Source organism: Aythya ferina (genome assembly GCF_964211825.1).
Source record: "Aythya ferina genome assembly, chromosome: 27".
In the NCBI taxonomy this organism is placed as follows: Eukaryota; Metazoa; Chordata; class Aves; order Anseriformes; family Anatidae; genus Aythya; species Aythya ferina.
The window spans coordinates 108,541-123,199 of record NC_140310.1 but is presented as its reverse complement, the minus strand read 5'-3'; the positions used below and the strand labels follow the sequence as shown (position 1 = coordinate 123,199).

The following is a 14,659-nucleotide window of genomic DNA, read 5'->3' as shown; positions in this document are numbered from 1 at the left end:
TGGCAGCACGGCCCCATTTCCCTACTGTGAGAGGGGTGAAACGGTGCTGCTGCCATAAAGCACAGGGCAGAGCCCCAACCTTCGTCTTCGCATCTCACCACAGCCACTGCTGGCTTCGCTCAGCATCTTTACTGGGAAGCCTCGATGGCTGAGGTGCCGTATCTGGAGGTCCTGGTGCAGGATGCGGCCCTGCTGGCAGCGAGGGGGCTGGTTTGGGGCTGCCGCCCCCTGCCCAGGGGTCTGCACATAGTCCCAGCTGCAGGATTAGGATTTGGGAGTCGTGCTTTGCTCCCATCTCCCAAGCTCTGGGGCAAAAGTTTTCCTCATAACTGATTTTATGTCTCTTCCACTCTATGACACCAATAAAGCTTAGCCAGGAGTTAAAGAACCTTTTATAAATAAAGGGTGAAAACAGAAGAGAAGAGAAGGGCACCGCTGTGCGGGGACAGGACGGGGCCACCGATCGTCCTGCAGGCGGCTTCGGTCCTCTGGGCTCACTGAGTGCCCTCGGGGGGCTGGCACCCACCAAATCGGCAGCCAGCAGTGCTGCTACGGGCTCAGGCCTCGCCATCCTCTTCCTCCTCCTCCTCTTCCTCCCTGATGGAGTCCTGGGGGACCCCTGTGACCTGAGACAGAGGAGGGGGGCTCAGTGGGCACAGGACCCAACCGTCATTGGGGTGCCAGCACCGGGCCAGGACTTGCCCACCTCCACGGCGTCCACGGGGCCGTGCTCCACCGTCGACTCGTGGGCCATCTGCAGTGGAGAGAGGGGGTGGCGAGAGGGGCTGGCGCCCAGCACCCAACGGACTGGGGTCCTCCAGAGCCCCCTCAAGGCAGGAAGGGAAACCGAGGCACGGCGTGGGGGCAGGAGCTGCATACCAGGACGGAGGGCGCCCGGAAGAGGTAGCTGAAGGGATAGTAGAGGAAGTTGATGAAGGAGGCGGCGTAGAGGTCCGCGTAGCGCATCAGCTGGTTGGCGAAGAGGGTCTGGCGCGAGCCGCAGCGGAAGAGGCTGCCCATCTTCCCATAGCACATGTCCATCTCGTGCGTGACTTTCTGCGGGCACGGCAGGACGGTCAGGGCACCCGGTGCCCCGTGCTGGGGTGCTGGATGTGGGGGCACAAGCGGGGATGGGTCCCCGGGCGTCACCTGGATCCGACGCTTGATGGAGCTGATGTCCGGGCGCTCACTGCTGCCGCTGTCCAAGTGCCTGCAGCGGGAGCCAAGCCCTGAGCGGGGTCTCACAGCTCACCCGAGGGTCCTCCACGTGTCTCCTCCAGGTCCCTGCACCCCGTGGTGCCCCAGCCACAGCCCCCCCCAGTGCCCACTCACTGGTACAGCTCCGCCAGGAAGAGGTCCAGGCTCCGCAGCTCCTCAAACAGCTCTGCAATAGCAAAGGGTCCAGCTCAGCACAGCCACCGGCCCCGGCACGGCCACCACAGGGTGCTGGGACACGTCCCGCCCTGCTCGGCTGTCCCCAGGTCTGCTTTTGTCACTGCTGGAGGTCCCAGGTTGGAGGGCTGCCCCAGCCAAGCCCTGCTCACCGCTCTTCTCCGTCCACACCTGCAGCTCGCGGGCCAGCTCGGGCACCACCAGGAAGGTGCGCCAGCCCTGCCGCTTCTTGGACTTGAGGATGTCCCCGAAGATGTGGTCCCCCATGTACAGGATGTCCTTGCCCTTCACGCCCAGCAGGTCACACACCACGTCCGAGGAGCCTGTGCCAGCCACACATCAGGGCATGGTGCTGCCGTGTCCCCGCGCCACCGCGCAGCCCGGCCGGGCACTCACCGCCGGAGTAGACGGCGCAGTGCTGGAGGGGGCCGGTGTATGTCCCGATGCGCAGCTTCCCCGTGTCCTGTGGGGAAAGAAGCCCCCTTGGTGGAGCTGTCACCTGTGCCGGAGCCACCACGCTGTGCCCGTGCTGCGCAAGGTGGCAGGAGGGTGGCACGCAGCGGCCGGGTCCCCACCGTGTTGACTTGGCGCAGGACGGTGCCCTCGGCGAAGAAGAGCGGCTTGCGGGTGTCCACCACGATGAGGTCGAAGTAGGAGCGCCAGGGGCGCTGCGGGGTCTCGGCCTGCCGGGGAGCAGGGTACGGGGTGGAGGGGGGGTGACAAGAGGGGGTCACGGATGGCGGGGGGGCTGCCAACAGCACCCGCAGCACGGCCTCACCTTGTCCCCGTCACTGAAGTCGAACAGGTAGGACATGATGGCCTGCAACGACAGCCGGGGGCACTGCCACCACACCGTCCCTCAGGAGGGCAGCTGTGGGGTGGGGGGGGCTGTGCTCCGTGCCCTCTCCCCCCCCAGGCGTGAGGGTGCTGCTACTCACGTCGGTGTAGTTGTAGTCGCTGTTGGTGGCCAGGAAGACCTTCCCCACTTCCTTCATGCGGCTCAGCAGCAGGGGCACGCGGGGCTGGCGAGGGCAGAGTCAAGGCACTGGGGGTCGGGGGGGGGCATGGGGGCCTGGTTTTGGGGTGGGGGGGCTCAGAGCCACTCACATCTTTCACCACGTATTTCTCCAGGTTCTCCAGCGTCTTCTCCTTCAGGCAGCCCTGCAGAGGGGACGGGTGGTGAGAGCTCGGCGTGGTGCCAGGATCCAGACATTTTTTGTCCCTCCCACTCCCCCCCTTCCAAAAAAACTTCTGGGGGTGAAGCCATGCCCATGGCACCCACCGAGAGATGGACTTGGTCCATGGCCTCGCGCACGTCCTGGAACATGCTGCGGAAGGACATGAAGAGGTTCCCGTGCTTGTACCCGGTGTCGCAGCTGCAATCAGGGGGGAAAATGGAGTGTGAAGGTGACGGGAGGCCCCCTGAGACCCCCTCCTCACCCAGACTGCCACTGGCGGGGTGCCACGTCCTGTCCCCTCCCCTATTTCCCTCTTACTTGACGTATCTGGAGCAGTTGCTGAAGAAGTCCACGAGGCAGGCGTAGAGGTAGGTCTCTGCCAGGGAAAGCGGCCGTGAGTGGGGGCAGAGCCATGGGGAGGGCTCGGGGGGTGAGGCTGGGGGGGGGTCGCTCACCCGTGAGGTTGAAGAGGGTGTTGAGGATGTGGAAGCGCTTCATGTCGTCCCGCTGGATGAACTTGTTGGGGTAGTAGTGGAGGATTTCAGCCCTGGGAAGAGGGCACGGAGCCGCTGTGAGTGTGGGGAGCACCTGGCCGGATCCTGCCGCTCCAACCACAACCCAAAACCTCACCGCCTGCACCCCGAGGGACCCCTGTGACCCCCTCGAGCCCAGAACTCACCCCTTGAGGAAACGGAAGCCGTGGGCGCAGACCAGGAGGTTCCCGTGCGAGTCCACCTTCAGCAGGTTCCCGTACAGGGCGTCGAACACCAGCCCCCTGCAGCACGGACCCCCGTGAGCACGGTGTGGGATGGAGTGGGGGGTCCCGGTGCCCCTGCCACACGCGTGTCCCCCCCGATCCCGTCCCCAAAGCCCGCCGGCACTCACCGGGTGGGGAAGGTGGGGTCATACTTGTAGGCGAGGATCTCGTGGGGGTACCCGATGGAGACGAGGTGCTCCAGCAGCAGCTGGAAGGCCAGCTCCTCGTAGTCGGGGGACTTGTACACTGCAGCGGGCAGGGGGGTGGCGTGGGTGCGGGCTGGGGGCGGGGGGGCAGCACCCCGAAATCTGCCTACGTCCCCTCCCCACCGCCCCACGCACTGGCCAAGGTGTAGTCCATGTCGAAGCCGAAGCATTTGATCTTCTCCAGCGCCAGGCTGCGGTTCACGAAGATCCTGGGGGCGACCGGGGGTCAGCACTGGGGGGGTTTGGGGAGCAGCGGGGGGAGCGCAGACCCCCCACGGCAGGTGCCCGGTCCCTTCCCCAGGCAAGGGGCCCCGCGGGGAGAGATCAGAGCAGAAAAAGGGGCTTTTCATCAGAAAAAAAAGGGCTTTTCAGTAGAAAAAAGGGCTTTTAGTAGAAAAAAGGGCTTTTCAGCTGGAAACGGAGCCACGGTGGGCTGGGGGCGCAGGGCACGGAGCCCCCCCCGTTTGCTCAGGGCGAGCGCAAGGGGACCCCGGCCTCACCCCCCCTCTATGCCCAAATTTGCCCATTTCCCCCCAAATCCTCCCCCCGCCCCTCCAGCCCCCCCCCCAACCCCCACCGGTGCTGGCAGTCCCTCCGCAGCGCCCGGGGGTCGCCCTGCCCCGGGCCCCTCTCTCCCTCGCTGCCCATCACCGCCGCCTCCGGTCGCCTCCGACCTCCGCCCGTTTTAACGGGGCCCCGCGCCCCGCCCCGGCCCCGCGGCCCCAGCCCCGGCCCCCGGTTCCCCCCCGGCCCCGAGGCAGCGGCGCCCTCCCACGGCCGCGGCCCCGACGGCGCCAGGAGGCTGCGGGCGGCCTGGTGCCCCCGGGCAATCATTAACCAAGGGTCAAGGCCCGGCCCCGCACCGCCCCCGGCCTCTCCCCCTCGGCCCTACACGAGGGAAGCGCCCCCCAAAACCCCAAGAACTGTGGGGCCGGCCCCCGAGGTTGGGAGTGGGGGGCACTGTGCACCCCCAGGCCCCCAAGGGCTTGTGCCAGGCTTGGCCAGGAGCCCCACTGAAAGCAGTGACAATTTGGGGTCAGCCCCAGCTGTGGGGCCGTGATAAGCCTCCCCCGTGTCCCGTGACAGCAGGGGCCATGTGGGGCTCTTATCTAGGGCCACAGGCCCCGCTCACACCCAGGGTGTGGGGGGACAGCACTGGGAAATGGGGGGGGAAAGCCAGGAGAACCCAAAGAACCCCCCCAAAAAGAGAGGCGCAGCACTGGTGTACGAAGGATTTCTTTATTGAGTCCGAGGTAGCAGCAGTGAGCAGGGGCTGTGGTATTGGGGGGCCCAGGGCTGCCCCCCAGCCACAGGGGGACACGGGGCAGCGTCACCACTGCAGATGGAGGCAAAGCTGAGCACAGCGCAGCCTGCGGCCCCCAGCCTGGGGCAAGGACCAGCAGCACCAGTCCTCCTCCTCCTGGGGAGGAATCACTGCAACGGGATCCGAATTAAAGTCATGAGAAATAAAAATAAAATAAAAGTGTCCTCCCACGTCACTGCTAATCTAGACCTACAGAGCAGTGGGACAGCCATGCCTCGGGCAGGCACAGGCTCACAGCCGCACACCCCCTTCTAAAAACGTAGCGCCAAAACCATTAAAAAACAAAAGATACTTCAGTGACAACACTAGGCAGAAGGGAGGGGAGCCCTGTGGATGAGGACAGGCCTACGGCACGCCAGGAGGCGGCGGGGGAGCGAGCTCGGCTCCCTCACGGTCGGCAGCGGAAAGCAGGCACAGCGCGAGCGGCCCGGGGCAGCAGCAGGCGCCTCACACTCCCAGGACGGCGTACTTGAAGACAGCCATGATGGCAGCGCTGATGAGGCCCGAGATAGGCACGGTGACAAACCAGGCCATGAAGATGTTGCGGAAGAGATGCCAGTCCACCGCCTTCCTGGAGCGCAGCCAGCCCACGGAGACCACCGAGCCCACCTGCCGAGGAGACGGCCCCGTCTCAGCGCAGCCCTCGCCCGTGGGGCTGCCCCACACGCTGAGCCCCAGCAGGGAGACCTGGCACAAGCCCCTCGTTGCCACCAGCTCCCTTATCCCACAGGCTCACGGCTCTGTTTCAGGGGGTCAGCAGCAGCCTGTCCCCCATCAGCAACAGGATGCAGAAGAGACCGGGCTCATCCTTACCTTGCAGTGGGTGGTGCTGATGGGGAGGCCCACGTTGGAGGCGATCACCACGGTCAGGGCAGACGCCAGCTCGATGCTGAAGCCACTGTGGACACAAAATGCGTGGGAATGCGGCACGGGGCTGGCACCAGGAACCCAGTGCCCCCCCAACCATCAGGATGATTTGGCCCCAGCCATAGCTGGGGGCTGCTCCCCCCACAGGGCCCAGGCAGATCCTGCACAGTGGGACCAGCTCCGTGCCTGGGACCAACTCCTCCAGCGCAGGAGGTTGGAGCACAGCCCCTGCAGCGGGGGGCAGCAGGCAGGGAGGCATTACGGGGCCACACGTGCCCCGGGTAAAGCACTGGAGGGGTGTGAGAAGAGCCCTTCTCGCCTCGCCCAGGGCTCTGGGAGCAGGACACGGTTCCAGCCCTGCCTTACCTTGACGGTGTGATGGGAGTCAGGTCCTTGCCCATCGTCTGGATGACTCTCCGTCCCCACACCCACAAACCGATGCAAATCCCTGCGCCGCCGTACAGCAGCAGCCAGATGGGAGTCGCCACTTTCGTAGCCACATCGCCCGTCTGGTAGACGAGGTAGAGCGCAACCAGAGGGCCGATGGCATTGCTGCAAGAGGAAGGCAACCCTTAGCTGGCATGTCAGCTGAGCAGGGCAGCGCCCGCCCCACAGAGACAGCAGAAGGGCTGAGCTGGCTGGCCAGCCCCACTGACCTGACATCATTGCCACCGTGAGCAAAAGAGCCAAAGCAGGCAGTGAGGATCTGCAGGAACTGGAAGAGGAGGGACACCTCGGGCTTGTCCTGGTCCTGCCATTCCTCCAGGGAGCTGCTGCTGCCCTTCCTGTTGCCGATGCCCATCTCCACCTGGGCAGCGTTCAGATCCACGTCGGCAGCGGGGTGCGTATCCGCCACCGCGTTGCAGTAGCTGGTGTAGCTGTCCATGCGCACCCTCTTCTTGGTGTCAGCGGCGGGCCAGGTCAGCTTCTCCATCTCCTCACCCCTGGGCTCACCCTCCCTGGCCCGAAAAGAGTCCAGGGGCATGCCGCAGATGGCCATGGTGTAGGACGTGTAACTGTTGTTGCGGCGCAGGGGCTTGTCCCCCGAGTCCCCCATGCAGTCCCCCATTTTGGCCAGGTGCAGTTTATGCAGCAGCTCTTTGTAGAGGCCGGAGTCCTTGTGCACGGTGTGGTACTGGTACTGCCCGCTGGAGCTCATCTGGTGGCTCACGGCCTGGTTGAACTGCACGAGGTTGCCGTTGGGCAGCTGCACGGCTCCTGCTGAGGGAAAAGGAGGGGAGTTAGTGCCCAGGGACCCACAGAACCCAGCACCCTCCCCACCAACCCCCCAGTGCTCACCACTATCAATGTTGGTCTCCTTCAGGTCGACGCTCGGGAGCCTCTCGCGCTCCGGGACCTCCTCCAAGTCCCCCAGGTTGAAGGACACCGTCCTCTCCTCCACAACCACCCGGTGTGGCACAGGCGACACCACCTCGGCTATGGGGCTCTTGGCATTGCCTGGACCATCGCCCAGAGGGGCCTTGGGCTCCTCGTGGTCTTCTTTCAGGCTGCTGTTCTTCTCCATCAGGGGGCTTTCAGAAGGACTCGATTTAATCTCTCCTGCCAAGAGAAGCAGATGCCATAAAGCCCCTGCCCTCTGCCAGATCCACACCCGCCCTGCTGCCCGCGAGGCCCATGGCCCTCAAGGCTAGGATTTATGGCAGACAAATTGGCTTCCACCTCCCCAGCACTGAACTTTGGTAGCTGCTCCCTCTCACCCCAATGCTCATCAGTCACACCTTGCCCAACGCTCAGCAGCCAGACTGTCACAAGCCAGCTCATCTCCTATTTTTAGCCCCTGCACACCCACACCGGGTGTGGTGAGCACCATTATGGGGATGTTGCTGGTTATTCCGAGGGCAGAGATTCCTCTTTCAACAAACAAGCCATGTTTTTCTCAGTCTGTGCCCTCTCCCTTACTGCCAGCACCCCCGGGCAGCGCAGCACCTGAAGACAAGGGGAGCACCCAGACAGGGCCCTGCTTCTCTCCCGGGACCCCCTGAACTTCTCCATCCTCTCCCCACTGCCTGGGGCCTGGCTCCAGCTCCTGCCACCGGGCTGCAAACCCAAACAGCCCGGCTTGCCAGGAGCAGCCTCCAGCTTCCCCGCACTGCTTGGTTTCCTGCTCCGAGGGGAGCCAAGCCGGTGCCTCACCAAGCCCAGGAAGCTGAGGCTGTTCCTGCTGGGAACTTGCAAACAGCGGTTGGAAACAGGAGCTCAGCCCATCCAGACACCTCCACCACAACTGCCACCCACCCTGGCACCAAGCCCCCAGCAGCCCCCAGCCCCACGCACAGCAGCTGAAGGCAGGGAGGAGCTGCGTGAAGCTCCGGCAGCTGGAAGGATTTCAAGGGCAGCCATAAAAATGTTAGTCACACCCCAGCTCCACCAGCCTGACAAGGACACTCGCTATCCCCTCACCTACATCCAACGAGGAAGCTGACTGCACGCAGAGCTCGTGTGCGAGACCCCGCACAGCTCCGAGCTGCCTGCGCTGTTAGAAGGGTGCCGGGACTGCTGTTTTGGATGCCTTTCAACAGACATTTCTGCCACGGGGAAAGGATTTCATAAGATTAGGCAGCTCTGACTTGCTATCTGCAGCTGCTGGGCCAAAGATTGATCACCAGGTATGCCCGGGATTAAAGGTTACGCCAGCTGACAGCCTCGCTGCCTCCTGCCTGAGCCACAGTGCCAAGAGCAGCTCAGGATTGCCCTGCCCAGCAGCTGCCAGGTAGCAGAACATTGCTCCCAGGGGGGTTTTGGGGTCTCAGCAGCCCCCAGGTGGCAAGGAGCTCGCAGGGCCCAGCCCGTGGCTTGGTGAGATGCACCCGGTGACTCAGGGCTGGCAGAGCAGCTTAAGTGATAACTGCAGCTAAGGATCCCTGCTAATAACAGCCCTGGGGCTAATGAGGTCTCCCCGCTGCGAAAGGAAGTTTGTTAGTAAGCGCGCCCTCCCCCAAAGGATCACAAAGAGGCGGGTACTTACGTTCAATTTTCTTCTTCATTCTCGGACATACAAAGAACCAGACGACGAGAGCACAGACAACAGCACTCCCCGCCGAAATTAGGAGGATACCCCAGAGAGGAAGTTTGTCAAAGCCCAGCACTAGGAAATAAAACAACGGATCTTGAAAACCCCAGGGCCACAGCCCCCTCCGTGTACGACTTGGGTGTGCAGAGCAGCTCCACCTGCAACGCCCGGGCTGGCCGGCCCGCCAGCGAGCTTCCAATTTAATGGGAAATCCACTGCTGACCACACGGAAACCAGGAGCTTAGCACACGTGGAGCCCCACCAGGGTACAATCTCCCCCATCAAAAGCTAATCTCTTTCACATGCTCAGACACTTTCCCTCCTCCCTCCCGCAGCCAAACCCGATTAGCGCCCGGTGTGCATTCTGCCTGAGCAGCCCCAGGAATACTCGCGCCCGCCTCGCACAGCCCCGTGTCCTGCCTTGCTGCAATGTCACAGAAAAACGCAGCCAGGCTGCTGCAGCAGGCAGTGAGTGCTGCCTCCCCTGGCACATCGGGCTGGGAAGCCGGGGGGAGAGCAAAGGCAGGACCTCGGCTGCTCCCACCAGAGAGCCGGGCTGCCCCCAGCACCTCTCCCAAGGTGATTTCTCTGCTGAAACCTGCTGAGAGGCACCCAAGGTGTTAAGTGACCTAGTTCCAAGCGCCCCCACATGCAGCGTGACTTCCAGCAGGCGCTTACACCTCACGGTCTGCTGCAACCTGTCAGGAGATGGAGTGCTCGTGATGGCTCAGCTCCTGCATGTCCTGCTGCAGCCCTCAGACCACCATAACACACTCTGATAACCTCTGAGCCCTGGGCAGCCTCCAACCTTGGCTTGCCAAGGGCTATGAAGCCCACAGGGAGCAGCGTGAGGCTTCGCCCCACTCCTCCAGCCAGGCACTCGGGCTGAACACGAATCCACCTGGGGAGGCCGAGCTGTGAATCAACCCGGAGCAGCACTGCTGCTCAGTGAGCTCGGTGCCTCTCAGCCTCCTCCTCTTCCTCACCCGTGCCCGCCGGGCTGGACACCGCACCAGGCACACCAAGGGGAGGGAGCTGATGGCCCTCGCAAGCCTTCCAGGCACTGTTTACAGAGAAAACCCTCAAAAGCCTCAAAAAGCACTGCCTCCTGTCAGCCTCCAGCGACCTCTTCCACTGTTCCACAACAGGAAACCCACTCAGACTGAAAACAGCTCACGCCGAGTTACTCTGACTGATGGAAGTTATGATTTGGTATTTTTCCCCCACCAGCCTGCCTTCGGGCTCTGCGGGTACGCCGCTCATTACGCCCGTGCCAAGCGGGCGGGCGACAGGGCTGTGCTTTTCCCGTCCTGCCCGGCTCTGTCCCCCCCCTACACAACAGCCAAACAAACATTTCAATTTGGTGTTCCCAAAGGGCTTTCAAACTGCAGCGAACTCCTCTTCTCAGTACAGGTGCCAGCTGCAGTGCGCCAGCTCTTCTCGCCAGGAAGTCTCGGGGATAATTAGTTTATTCTTAGGGCCCAGGTGAACAGAGAGGCCACGGGCTCCACGCCCGGCCTCCAGCCCTGCTCCTAGCCTCACTACCGGATTGTGGGGAGCCCGAGGAGCCTCCCAGCAGCAGCTGGTACCTGAGGTTAGCACAGGTTAGAGAGAAGGAGAAGGGGAAGTCGCGTTATCTGCCAGTGCTGGGGAGTCTAAGGAGAAAGGTCTGTGGGGTTTAGTTTGGGCAGGCCTCTGGCTGGGAACTATCTAGTACAGAACTCAGCGCACGCTAGCCTGCCGCCTTCTGTAACCGGCACAGGCCAGCCGCCTTCTAGGAGAATTCAGCCCTGAAAAGCAAAAAGGGGTAAATCGTGCATTTAATGGAGGCTTTGTAAAGAATTCCAAAATTCAGGTTCAAGTATTCAGACGTGTACTTACAGGGCGCGCCGGTATACATGATGGAGAAGAGGTTGATCCCCACGGTACAGGCATAGAAGACAGGCAGAGCTCGCAAGCCGTTGGGGACGGGGTCTGCCTACAAGACAAGGTGGGGAGCTGCAGGAACCCAGAGCCCAGCACCACAGGAGTGGCCACCCCCAGCCACATCGTGAGACTCCCCAGGCCTTCAGCCCTGCAGCGTGCCCCCAGCCAGAACCAGGGGGCACCTCCAGGCCCCCGACACCCCCTGCAAACACACGCAAGCTCTTGCAGCCCTTCCTCAGGCTCCAACCACGCAGGATTTTTCACCTCACCGGGTGCTTTCAGACCAAACCATTTGTCAGTTTTGCCTCTCCAGCTGACCCAGGCTGCACAAGGAAGTCCACCACCCACAAGCAGCTTATTCGGCCTCATACCTGCGCAGAGAGGCCCTCGCCCCAGCAGCAGGAGCACTTAATCTCTACCGCTGCCCAGCAATCCGGGTCCCGTGCTGATGCAAGTGCACGGAGCGCTGCCGACCACGGCGAGGGGGCCGCAAGCAGCCGGTTCCGTGCCAGGGCCACTCGACAACAGGAAGCACGGGGGGCAAGCACAGCTCTCAAAGGCCAGTTATGCAAGGTTACTCCGACAGCAGTGACGCCGGATTGTTTTAGCAGGTTGCCAGGCAGAAAGCAGCAGCGATACGATCTTAACATCTCTCGAAGCAGAAGTAGTTAGATCCCAGCCCTAAACTCATTTAAGTCATTAAACTCAAATGCGCAGAACAAACTGATTACACAACAATGCTGGAGTTGGCTCCCCTGGACGGCTGGCTGAGTGTCCCTCACCAGCAGTGTCGCGTGCTTCACAGAGGTTTGTCACCTCCAAAAGGTGACATTAAAGCCGCCACCTCCATTTGCAACATTTTGGGTGCCAATTTCCTTTTCCTGGACCTCCACACCCTTCAAACAGGGAAAGTTCGTTCTCAAGCCCCACCACAGAGCCTCTGAGTTCACCTGGAGCCTCGCAGCCCTGCCAGGAGGCTGCTGCTACCTGACCAAGTTTTAAGGCAGAGAAGAACCTGGAACAATTTGCCTGAGGAGCTTCAGCTGCAGGTTTCACCCCAGGCTTGGACTTTGGCTCCCAGGCCAGGCACTGCACTCACGGTGACCAAGAAGAGGACACCGGGGTTCCCTGAGCTCTGTCCTCAGGGCATGCTGCCCCAAATGCAGCCCCTGAGCCCCCCAAAGTAGCTTTAGACCTGCTGCTCGCAGGTGACTTGGGATGGAAACGCTGCTCCTACGTACGGGAAGCAGCAGTTCCTTTGTAGGCTAATGCCAGAGCAGATCACACAAGCTGAAGGAAGTGCAAATTGGCACGGCCACAAGTCGTGCCTCCTGGCATACAGCAGCACCCAGAGAGGTGCAAGAACCCTGCCCGGCTTCAGAAAAATAAAACCAGCAGAAACTGCTCTGCTTCGTGGTGATACAGAACAGCCTGGAGGTGTGGGCTGCCCAGCCAGCCTCTCCTGGGGGGAAAGCACACTTTCCACAGCACCAGGGACAATTCTGTCCCTTCCGGCTTCAAAACAAAGCCATCGCTGTCAGTCGTTGCCTTCATCTGCAGCACGGCTCACCCTCGCACCATGAGTCAAGGAAAATCCTGACAAGAAGCTCTGATGTTATCAATTCCAGGCTGCTTTGCTACTTGGAAGCCGCAGCTGGTTCTCCTCCAGCCAGGCAAGGGACACTGCCAGCCCAGATGTTTTGGAGGAGGTAAGTGAAGCCTCCTTATCTCCTGGGCTCCACTTCACAGAACAAGTGCAGCTCTCGTCTTCCCCTAGGTCCCTTCAGCTGCTCCTGGACCGGTGCCCACTCAAGGCTCACCACAAGCACACATCCAAACCCATGCACCTGCAGAACTTCTGATGCACATAAGCCAACCAGACCCACTAACGGGCACGCTGCGAGCCCCCAGCAGCCCCAGGCTGTCACAACACACAGCTGGCCCATCCTTACCTTATGAAGAATGAACCTACGGACAAGGAAGAACAGGATAGCAGACATGATGCCAGACAGGAGGGGTGAGATGAACCAGGACATCACTAGGAGAGAAGAGGTGTGATTAGAACCACGCTGCTGGGAGGGGAAGCCCTGGACATGCAGGGTGGCAGCATGGGCTGGTGCTGCACGCAGAGGTGGTCGCACTGTGCCTGGAGCCATCACCTCGCTGCACTCACCGATTTTTAGCAGCTCAGACCACTTGACACCTTCCTGCCCTTTGGCCACCAAGGAAAAGCCAATCGTTGCTCCGACGATACAATGGGTACCCGAAATGGGAAGCTTCAAGAACGAAGCCACAAGCTGCCACACGGCCGATCCTGAAGGGCGAGAACAAGGCTGGTAACGGAGCCACCGGCACGGGGCGGCACGGCACGGCGCGGCACGCGGGCACTCACCGAACATGGCGCTGATGGAGCCGGCCATGAGCAGCTCCTGCGTGGCGTTGTACATCTCCACGTCGATCAGCCCCTTGCGGATGGTCTCGCTCACCTTGGCCCCCAGCAGGACGGAGCCCACCGTCTCGAAGATGCTGGCCAAGATGCACGCCTGGCGGAGCGTCACCACGCCCGAGCCCACCGCGGTCCCAAAGGAGTTGGCCACGTCGTTGGCACCCACGGAGAAGGCCAGCACGAAGGCGATGATGAAGCCCAGCACCAGCATCCAGAGGAAGCCGGTCAGCGCAGCCGGCACCGCGCCGCCGCTCTCCGCCAGCGCCGTGACACCGGTGGGGACCGAATCCATGGCTGCTGCCGGCGGTTTGGGGACGGGGTGGGGGTGGGCTCGGGATGTAAACAGAGCGTGAGGTACGGAGGTGCGACAATAAATAAGGTACAAAATTAAATAGGGCTGCGGGCGGGACGCGGGGCCGCTGCTATAGGGCGCGGGCGGCGACGGCGGCGGCGGCGGCTGCGGGGCGGCCGGGGGCGGTCAGGGCCGGGCCGGGCTCCATGGCGAGGGCGGGCGGGGGGGCGGCCTCTTCATCCTGCGGACAGCGGGCGCTGAGCGGGCGGCACCGCGCGGACACAACGGCCGCTCCCATCCCCAAAAGCCCCGAAAAACCCCGAAAAGCCCCGAAACCAACCGGAATCGCCCCAAAACCCCTCCCATGTGCCCCCCCAGGTCCTCCCAAATCCCTCCCAACCCCCCCCCTCCGAGCCCCGCCCATGGCCGCCCTCCCCCGCCCCGCTCACCGACAGCGCCCAGGGGCCGGGACGGGGCCGGTTCCGGGAGCACCGGGACGCGGGCACCGGACGCGGGCTGGGGACGCGCTGAGCTCGGCCCGGCCCCTCCCGGGCTTTTATAGCCTCCCTGACACGTGACCGCCGCCATCCCCCGCCCCGCCCCGTGACGTCCGGAGCCGCCCGGCGCTCCCATTCGCCCGCCGGCCGCCGGGAGGGCGGGGCCGAGCCGCTATTGGCTGCCGGCCGCTCAACGGCCGGGAGCTGCTCGGGGACCTCTTGGCGCGCCTCTCGGCGGGCAGCGCGCGCCGGCTCCACGTGGGCGCCGCCCGCTTCTGGCGCGGCCCCGACACCGGCCCCGGCACCGGGCGCGATCCGGGCCCCGGGCACGGCACCGGGCACAGCCCCGGGCTTGCCCCAGCTCCACCCGGCACCGCCGTGAAGCTCCCGTGCACGGGGCCCGCCGGGCACCAGCCCCCGGCCGCCCCGGGCCCGCCGTGTCCCCCCGTGTCCCCCCTTCCCCCCGGTGCTGGCTGTGGCCGCCCCCAGGAGCCCCCCGGGGTGCCCGGGGCTGGCCCCAAGCCCCCCACCCGCTGTTTTCCCGTTGGGTGTGTGCACGTCCTTGCACGCCGCTGTTGCACGCTTCCTGCTTCCTCGTGCACGGGGACACGTGCGTGAGCGCTGCCCCGTTGCTCCGTGCCCCCCTCGAGGCCGTGCCCGGTGCCCCGCGGCTGCCCAGCTCTTCCCTTGTTCGGGCGACCCTTGCCCGGCAGGAACCGCGGCCCAGCGGGCAGAGCCGGCCG

General features: G+C 63.4%; 2 protein-coding genes across 5 annotated transcripts; both read right to left on the bottom strand.

Annotated features, from left to right (window-relative positions):
• Positions 1 to 374: 374 nt before the first annotated feature.
• Positions 375 to 4,382, bottom strand: LOC311424242 (cytosolic purine 5'-nucleotidase-like). 3 transcript variants are annotated; one of them, XM_084499223.1, is made up of 18 exons: positions 4,111 to 4,382; positions 3,669 to 3,742; positions 3,456 to 3,573; positions 3,250 to 3,345; positions 3,026 to 3,117; positions 2,889 to 2,946; positions 2,675 to 2,768; positions 2,500 to 2,553; positions 2,331 to 2,414; positions 2,171 to 2,212; positions 1,968 to 2,075; positions 1,789 to 1,855; positions 1,545 to 1,715; positions 1,333 to 1,384; positions 1,150 to 1,210; positions 880 to 1,056; positions 707 to 754; positions 375 to 626 (listed from the first exon to the last, which is right to left on the bottom strand). In XM_084499223.1, exons 1-18 carry the CDS (start codon positions 4,365 to 4,367, stop codon positions 558 to 560), a joined length of 1,722 nt encoding a protein of 573 aa, XP_084355349.1. In that variant the 5' UTR covers positions 4,368 to 4,382; the 3' UTR covers positions 375 to 557. The 3 variants fall into 3 exon arrangements, with proteins under 3 accessions (XP_084355349.1, XP_084355348.1, XP_084355350.1); XM_084499222.1 differs by having other exon boundaries at positions 880 to 1,210; XM_084499224.1 differs by lacking the exon at positions 3,669 to 3,742 and having other exon boundaries at positions 4,111 to 4,197.
• A 371-nt stretch (positions 4,383 to 4,753) lies between these two features.
• On the bottom strand, positions 4,754 to 13,599 carry SLC20A1 (solute carrier family 20 member 1). 2 transcript variants are annotated; one of them, XM_084499220.1, is made up of 10 exons: positions 13,074 to 13,599; positions 12,855 to 12,995; positions 12,634 to 12,719; positions 10,637 to 10,733; positions 8,711 to 8,830; positions 7,024 to 7,284; positions 6,381 to 6,945; positions 6,091 to 6,276; positions 5,671 to 5,755; positions 4,754 to 5,466 (listed from the first exon to the last, which is right to left on the bottom strand). In XM_084499220.1, exons 1-10 carry the CDS (start codon positions 13,417 to 13,419, stop codon positions 5,305 to 5,307), a joined length of 2,049 nt encoding a protein of 682 aa, XP_084355346.1. In that variant the 5' UTR covers positions 13,420 to 13,599; the 3' UTR covers positions 4,754 to 5,304. The 2 variants fall into 2 exon arrangements, with proteins under 2 accessions (XP_084355346.1, XP_084355345.1); XM_084499219.1 differs by having other exon boundaries at positions 6,381 to 6,942; positions 13,074 to 13,556.
• Positions 13,600 to 14,659: the final 1,060 nt, after the last annotated feature.